Here is an 8,388-nt window from a genome sequence, read left to right as displayed (position 1 = left end):
TTGCTCTCCCCGCCCCCCCAACTACCTCTTTGTGCCTCAGCTTCTTCCCAATCGACGGCTCTCTGGAACACAAGGCAGGTCCTCGTTGACCTGTGTACCCACTGCCTGCATAGTAGTGACTCCCTAAGGCCTGTCAACTGAGCAAATGGGGTCAGTGTCCAGACCTTCTGAAGAGGTCACCAAGATTCAAAGGGCCAGGGTTGACACACCAAGGACAGATGTTCCCAACATCTGAGCTCTTAGCTGTGCCGCAGCCTCCTGGCTGAGGAGCTCAGGCCAGGGTGGGATTAGCTTCATGCCTGGAATTCCAGGAGACGGATGCTCACTGTGAAACCTTGACCTCCTCGGGCAGGATTAGTACAGCTTCATTCAAGGGGTCCCCAGCTGGCGAAGGGGAAACAAGCTAGCACAGCAGGCTCATGACCCTCTTGGACGCCCCCTTGTGCCTGCTGACCAGGGTTGTAGGCTGGGTGGGGAAGGCCACACACAGAACGAACCCAACGCCATCAACCTGATCTCCCCCAGGGTGCAGCTGTCATCTCACCACCACAGAAATGGGGGGCGGCGGGGGGAGGCACAGAGCTGAGAACTGTCTAACAAGGCAGGTAAGAAAGATTTGGGGGCCAAACCTGTGGCCATACGGCATACCCCGAAGCTCACAGCACAGCGCTGCCTGCTGGCACTGACAGAGCTGAGGGGGGCAGGGGCTGGCCATTCCTAGAGCTCCCCTTCCGCAGAATCCAATGGCAGGGTCCTACTGGAGGAGGGGACTCCCCCCAGGGCACTCACAGCTTGGCTGCACCCTTTTGAGTTCTGCAGGGTGTGCAAAGAAAACAACTGTATCTGAGCGCCCGGCTTTCCCAGCGAGTTTTATTTGGGCAGATCTGGGGACAGGGAGGTCCTGCATCTAAAAGAAGGTGTTGGGCCTCTTGGTGGTGAAGCGTGGCTTGTGCTGGCGACGGAGGACCCGGTGGGGCAGTGGGAATTTGATCTTGGAGTCCTGTAATAAGAAAAGGCAGGCAAGGGGGTTGGGGGGAGGCTCTCAACCTTGTCTCCCAGGGACCACTGAGGTGTGGCCACCCCCGCTGGGCTCCTGCGTCAAACCCGGTGCTTTGCTGCATCTCCCAAGTCTGGAGGAGCCGCCAGGCCAGTCTGGTGTTCCAGGGCAGCCCCCTCAGCCCAGCCTGCCCAGCAGGCCCGAGGGCACTCACGTGGAACTGCTTGACTGCTGGCCGGCGGCACTTGCTGGCCGCGATCTCCTCCACCTTCATGATCTGGATCGAGTGCGCCCGGGCACGGTGCCGGGCGCCCATGTCTCGGTCTGCAAGGATCAGGAATGGGGGCACTTGGGGAACAAGTGGCCACAGCATCTGGCCCCAGCGGGTACTGGCTACCAAGTGTGTAGAACCTCCAAATTCACTTTGAGGGGCATGGCTGCAGGCCCCCAAAGGCGACAAGACCCACTTGCTGTTAGCACCTCTGTTTAAACCGCTGTTACAAGAAACAGCAGTTCTTGGGTTTAGGTGCTTGGGCTCTGGTCCTGGTAGGTGACCCACCCTGGGAGCACCTGGGGCTGCGAATGGCAGGTCCCAACACTGGACAGGGGCTGGATTAGGTTCTGAGCAGCAGTTGCCTCTACACAAGGCGCTGACCTCAAACCTCAAGGAGGAGGTTCCAGATGCAGTTGTTGGTGGGCGACTGAACCAGCCCAGGAATGACTCGAGTACCCTCCCCCCAATCTCCTAAGTCCACTTGCTGCCAAGGTTCCAGAAAAAAGGTGTGCTTGGGGCATCCTCTCCACTCCTCCTGCCCCCAAAGCAACACCTCCTGTGCCTCCCCTGTCACCATCCCTGGGACTCCCACCTACCCCCAAGAAAGCTCTTGCGTTTGTCCTGCCTCAGTCTGGCAGGACTGAGTCTGGCAGGAAGGCTCAGGCCAGACTGAGCCGCAAGTGCCTGCCCTGTGAGCCTAAACGAGGGACCCAGTTTGGGGACCCGGTGGCTTACAGCACTGGGTGACAGCGCCGGCTGTGGTCAGGTCCCGGTACTCCCGGTACATGTTGTGGGTGCCACTGCGGGAGTCATAGCGCAGCCAGATGCCGAAGTTCTTCACCCGCAGGGGAGATTTTTCGAACACCTGCCAAGGAGAGGAGACCAGCTGAGGCGAGAGCAGCAAGTGGGCTTCAATCAGACCCCCTCCATCCCTGAACCTCTGCTCCCACCCCGCCCTGCCGCTCCAAAGGACAGCCCAGCCCCCAGGCCTCTCTTGCCTGTTTCCCAGTCCCCGCACCTTCAGACATCTGAGGGGAAATCTGCTGTGCAAGGGAAACTCCCTTGCCAACAGCAGGGGTGCAGAGCAGTCCAGGCCGGGATGCTTCCCCCGTGGGGACCGACACAGCTCCAGACCACCCCTCAACACAACTCTCCTGGGACCACCTGGGCCAAAAACCATCTGCTGCCCAATGTAGCCTCACAGTGCAGAGTCCAGCATCTCCCCCACCACTTTACAGATGAGGCCCAGCCTCAACCAAGGGGTCCCAGCAGGCCTTCCCTGGGCCTTGGGCTTTCTCATTAGGAAAACGGCACCGAGTCACCTATTCCATCCCAACCTAGGGCCTGAAGAGCACAAGGGAACAGGCCAGAGTTTGTAAAGTCTGCTCTCTCTGTGGGGTGACAGATGCCCCCTGGGAGGGCGCAAATCCTCTCGGGATCCCAGCCAGCCTCAAACACCCCATACCTGCCCACAGTAGACAATTTCCCCGGAAGACTTCTTCATCTTCTTCAGCTGAGATACAAAGTACCAGAAGCGGGACTTGGCAACAACGTGGTTAGGCGCAAAGATCCGCATGCGATAGAGGGGCGGCGTGTGGCACTTGGGGGTCGGCAGGCAGCGCCCCACCACCTTGTATTCTCGAAGCTGAAAGAGTAACGGGGGTGAGGTGGGGCCAGCACGCAAAGCCCAGAGGTAACTGTGGAGACTCACTCTGCTCCCCTTCCCAAGCCTGTCGACAACTGGATCAGGGGACGGAGAAGGGCAAGTCCCAGCCAGTGCGAAATCTGGCTGACTGTGGGTCATGCCACTGTCTGAACCTTCCACATAAAAGGGAGTGAGAGTGGGGAGGATTAACCAAGGTGCCTGTGTGCCCTTGGCCCTGGCTCAGGAAAGCTGGGTGAGGGTCTCAACCGCTCCCTTCCTCTCCCTTTCTATGGGCTGGCCTGGAACAGTCAAGCTGTCTCCTTCCTCCGGAGCATCTCTGCAGCTCACAGTAACTTGCCAAGACCCTCTTTCATTCCGGACCCCAGAGACAGTGACCAGCCTGGGATCTCACAGCCAACTCCAGGCAGAACCAGGAGAAGAATCCAGTTCCCTGCCCAGCTCTGGGATCCCTGCACTGCTGTCATGACTTGCAGCTGCCTCAGTTTTCCCAGCTGCTGTCCAAGGGATTTGGACTCCCAAGTGTAAGCTCCCTGTTTACACAGATGCAAACGGTGAAGATGTCTGCCAGGTCCAAATCCTGTGCTATAGTAGAAAGGAACCATCTCCATAAGATGACCCGTCACCATTTTACTAATATCAATAGAAAATAACTCCAAACCTCACAAACTCGGTTCCTACTTCTCTCTCTCAAACCTGACTCATCGGCCTCCCGGACCACCCATTCAGGAAGGGATACCGATGCGGCCGGTCCCTTTTCCAGTGTGGAAACTGGGGCTGGAAAGCTGAAAATAACCCACCGATACTGTTTCTCCCCAGGGCCTACTCTTCTCTGTGCTATTAACACCCTCTGATTTTGCCCAGCACTCTCCACAGCGATAAGGCTCGCACTCTCCATGTCAGCTCGAACTTATAAATTTCTTCTATTTCTCTCACAGCCATGCCAGAAGAAACAGAATTCTATTGCCCTCCCCCCCACCCCGCCCTCCCGCCACCCTGTCCACTTTGCTGACGGGGAAACTGAGGCTCGGAAGCTCGATGAGTTCCCGCGGCGCGTATTTCCACGCCGCGCAACTTGTCCCTTCCCCTGGAAAGGAGACTCGGCCTCCCCGGCCTCCGCGATCCCCGAGCCGGCCAGGGCCATACACCGGCCTCCCCACGCGGCTCCCGCAGTGGCCGCCATGTTGGCTGCAACTGGGGACGGCGGCGCGCGGGACCTAGCCGGAACAAGCACTTCCCGCGTGTCCCATGCCTCCTCCCGTGGCCCACGATTCGGTCCGCTTCGCGTTCCCCGACTCCCTGCCCCACCGCGATTGTCTTACCGTGCCCGAGGCCTTCATAGCGCTTTTCCACGCTCGCAGCCAACCTCGAAAAGGAAATGATCGGCCTCGCGCAGCCGCTCATCTCGACTTCGTGGCCGGAAGTTCCCCCCCCATTCAAGGCCGCGATCCCATTGGCTCATCGGCCCCGAACTCAATAAGATCTGCTTCTTCATTGGCTCCAGATCCACCAAACTCTCACAGCACGGCCTCCGTTTGCGGCGAGACTACAACTCCCAAGATCGGGGGAGATTAGCCCTCCTGTTCAAACGCGACGTCAGGGAGCGTCAGCGCGCGCGCATGCGGGGCGTTGTAGACACGCCGGGAGGTCTCGGTGGCCAGTTCCGGGTTTCACTTACCCGGGATGCTTATGTAGGTAGAAGCGGACCTCGGGTGGTCCAGGGGCTATGATGAGGTCGCGGCGCTTCTTCCCACTCCGGGTCTCTTTTCTCCCGGAGGTGTGTTAACGGAGTTCTCGAGTTCTCTTCTGTTAAATGGGAATAATACTGGTGTTTTTCCTCCTAGAAATGTTACAATAATTAGATAAAATAGGGCTTCTCTGGTGTCGCAGTGTTTTAAGAATCCACCTGCCAATGCAGGAGACACGGGTTCAAGCCCTGGTCCGGGAAGATCCCACATGCCGCGGAGCATCTAAGCCCGTGCACCACAACTACTGAGCCTGCGCTCTAGAGCCTGCGAGCCACGACTACTGAACCCGCGTGCCACAACTACTGAAGCCCGTGTACCTAGAGCCCGTGCTCCGCAACAAGAGACGCCACCACAATTAGAAGGCTGCGCACCTCAATGAAGAGTAGCCCTTGCTCGCCACAACTAGAGAAAGCCCGCGCACAGCAATGAAGACCCAACACAGCCAAAAATAAACAAACAAAAAAAAGAAAAATTAGATAAACTAAAAAAAAAAAAAAAACGCCAGGCACAGAGCGATTAACGATCGCTAACGTTCATTAAGAGATGGAGTGGTAGTTATTATTATTATGGAGGGGTGTCTGATTTGTGTTTCATAGTAGCAGATATTCAAACCCCATCTGTTTGCTTCCAGTACAGATCCTGGGGCAGCGGGGAACGGGGGGGGCGGGGGGAGGCGCTAGAACTGATCAAGGTGCAGCCCCACCTTTGAGGGGCTCCGGGCTTAGCAATTTGTTGGGGCAAAAAGAGGCTCTCCTGGAGGGGAAACCGAGAATGAAAAAGGAAAGAACTCACGATGTCAGGCTGTGAAGAAAAGCAAAGAGGAAAGAGGGTAAATTGGAGCGTTTATTTTAGGAGGGAGGGCTCTTGGAGGAGGTGACAAATGAGCCCAATTAGAATTTTTTTTATTAAGTAAAAAATTAATAATGGCTTGATTAAGATATAGTTCACATGCCATACAATTCACACATTTAAATTGTATTTACAGACATATATGTGTGTGTGTGTGTGTTTCTATATATATATATATATATATATATAGAAACACACACACACACACAGTTGTGCAACATCACCGTAAAATTTAGAACATTTCCATAATCCCCCAAAGAAGCCCCTTACCTTTAGCAGTCACTTTCCATTCTCTCCCCCTTCCCCAGCCCAGGGGTACTAAGAATCTACTTTCTACCTCTATGGATTTCCCTATTCTAGACATTTTACATAATTGGAATCATACAAAGTGAGATCTTTTGTGATTGGCTTCTTTCACTTAGCGTATGTTTTCAAGGTTCATTCACATTATACCATGGATCAGTACTTCATTTCTTTTTATGGCTGAATAATATTCTATTGTGTAGATATATTTTGTTCATCCATTCTTCAGTTGATGGACATTTTCGTGGTTTCCACTTTTTGGCTATTGTAAATAATGACAGTTGCGTGCAAATCTTTGTGTCAATGTATGTTTTAATTTCTCTTGGGTATTGCTAGAGGTGGAATTGCTGGGTCACATGGTAATTCTATGTTTAACTGCCAGAGTATTTTATAAAATTCCTGCATCATTTTACATTCCCATCAGTAATGTGTGGGGGCTCCAAATTCACTTCCTCACTGACGCTTTTAATTATTTGTCTTTTATTATAACCATCCTAGTGGGTGTGAAGTGGTATCTCATTGTATTTTTTATTTGCTTCTCCCTGATGACTAATGATATTGGGCATCTTTTCCTGTGCTTATTGGCCATATGTATATCTTCTTCGGAGAAATGTCTATTCAAATTCTTTGCCCATTTTTAAATTGAGTGTTTTTTTTTTTTAAATAATTGAGTTGTAAGGGTTCTTCATATATTCTAGAGATTCATAGTTTCTTATCAGATATATGATTTGCAATTTTTTTTTCATTCTGTGGGTTAACATTTCACTGTCTTGATGGAGTCCTTTGAAGCACAAAAGTTTTTAATTTTGAAGTCCAACTTATCTATTTTTTCTTTTGCTGCTTGTGCTTGTGGTGTTATGTCTAAGAAACTACTGCCTAATCCAGAGTTATGTTTATGTCTATGTTTTCTTCTAATACTTTTATAATTTTAGCTCATATTTAGGCTTTTGATCCATTTTGAGTTAATTTTATGTGTGATATGAAACAACGGTCCAACTTCATTCTTTCACATGTGGACATTCAGTTGTTCCAGCACCATTTGTTGAAAAGATTATTCTTTCCCCTTTGAATTGTCTTGTCAAAGATAAATGTGTTTATTTCTGGATTCTTAATTTTATTCCATTGATCTATATATCCACCTTTATGCCGGTACCACATTGTTTTGATTGCTGTAGCTTTGTAGTAAGTTTTGAATTGGGAAGTGTGAATTCTACAGTTTTGATCTTGTTTTTCAAGATCAAAAAAGCAATTTGGGGTCCCTTAGATTTTCATATGAAGTTTAGGATTAACTTATCAATTTCTGCAAAGAAGCCAGCTGGGATTTTGGCAGGGATTGTTTTGAATCTGTAGCTCAATTGGGGGAGTGTTGTCACCTTAACAACAGTACATCTGCCATTTGACTTTTTGTTTTTCTATGTGTCCCACGTCTTTTTTGTCTTTCCTCTTTTCTTCCTTTACTGCTTTCCTTCTTTTTTTCCCCCAGTTTTATTGAGATATAGTTGACATATAACACTGTATTAGTTTCAGGTGTACAATATAAGGATTTGATATACGTATATATTGTGAAATGATCACTACAATAAGTTTCATTAACACATTCATTACCTGACATAGTTACAGTTTTTTTTCCTTGTGTTGAGAACTTTTAAGATCTATTCTCTCAGCAGATTTCAAATATACTATACAGTATTGTTAACTATAGTCATCATGCTGTACATTACATCCCCAGAACTTATTTATCTTGTCACTGGAAGTTTGTACCTTTTGACTCCCTTCACCCATCTCCCCTACCCCACCCCCGCCTCTGGCAACCACCAATCAATTCTGTTTCTATGAGTTCACTTTTTTTTAGATTCCACATATAAATGGAACCTATGTGTGGTATCTACATGTAAGTGGGGATCATACAGTATTTGTTTTTCTCTGTGTGACTTATTTCACTAAGTATAATACCCTCAAGGTCCATCCATGTTGTTGGAAATAGCAGGATTTCCTTCTTGTCAATGGCTAATAGTCCCTTGTATACATATTCCACATTTTGTTTATCCAGTCATCTGTTGATGAACACATAGGTTGCTTCCATGTCCTAGCTATTGTAAATAATGCTGCAATGAAATGGGAGTGCAAATATCTTTTTGAGTGAGTGTTATTGTTTTCCGTCAGATAAGTATACAGAGGTGGAATTGCTGGATCATATGGTAGTTCTAATTTTAATTTTTTTTAGGAACCTCCATACTGTTTTCCATAGTGACTTCATCAATTTACATTTCTACCAACAGTGCAGGAGGGTTCCTTTTTCTCCATATTCTCACCTCCAATTGTTATCTCTTGTCTATTTTTTTTTTTTTTGGGGCGCACGGCAGGCATGTGCTATCTTAGTTCCCTGACCATGGATCGAACCCACACCCCCTGCAGTGGAAGCACGGAGTTTTAACCACTAGACTGCCAGGGAAGTCCCACTCTTGTCTTTTTGATGCTAGCCATTTTAACAGGTGTGAAGTGGTATTTCACTTTTTAAAAATAATTAATTAATTAATTAATTAATTTGGCTGGG

The 8,388-nt window shown here is 49.7% G+C and overlaps 1 protein-coding gene across 1 annotated transcript; it reads right to left on the bottom strand.

Annotated features, from left to right (window-relative positions):
* Positions 1-853: 853 nt before the first annotated feature.
* Positions 854-4,331, bottom strand: RPL18A (ribosomal protein L18a). Its single transcript, XM_007461031.1, has 5 exons — positions 4,257-4,331; positions 2,737-2,916; positions 2,007-2,136; positions 1,212-1,321; positions 854-1,000 (listed from the first exon to the last, which is right to left on the bottom strand). Exons 1-5 carry the CDS (start codon positions 4,272-4,274, stop codon positions 908-910), a joined length of 531 nt encoding a protein of 176 aa, XP_007461093.1. The 5' UTR covers positions 4,275-4,331; the 3' UTR covers positions 854-907.
* Positions 4,332-8,388: the final 4,057 nt, after the last annotated feature.

The sequence above is a fragment of the Lipotes vexillifer genome, unplaced genomic scaffold (assembly GCF_000442215.2).
Source record: "Lipotes vexillifer unplaced genomic scaffold, Lipotes_vexillifer_v1.1 scaffold469, whole genome shotgun sequence".
Classification (NCBI taxonomy): Eukaryota; Metazoa; Chordata; class Mammalia; order Artiodactyla; family Lipotidae; genus Lipotes; species Lipotes vexillifer.
The sequence above is the reverse complement of the archived record's forward strand: the minus strand, read 5'-3'. Positions and strand labels throughout refer to the sequence as shown.

Bases quoted from the DNA above. Each gene is read 5' to 3' on its own strand.
- RPL18A (XM_007461031.1), bottom strand. The intron at 2,137-2,736 runs GTATGGGGTGTT...TCTCCTTGGCAG, and splicing joins AAATTGTCTACTGTGGGCAG to GTGTTCGAAAAATCTCCCCT. The intron at 1,001-1,211 runs GTGAGTGCCCTC...TTCTTATTACAG, and splicing joins CAGCAGTCAAGCAGTTCCAC to GACTCCAAGATCAAATTCCC.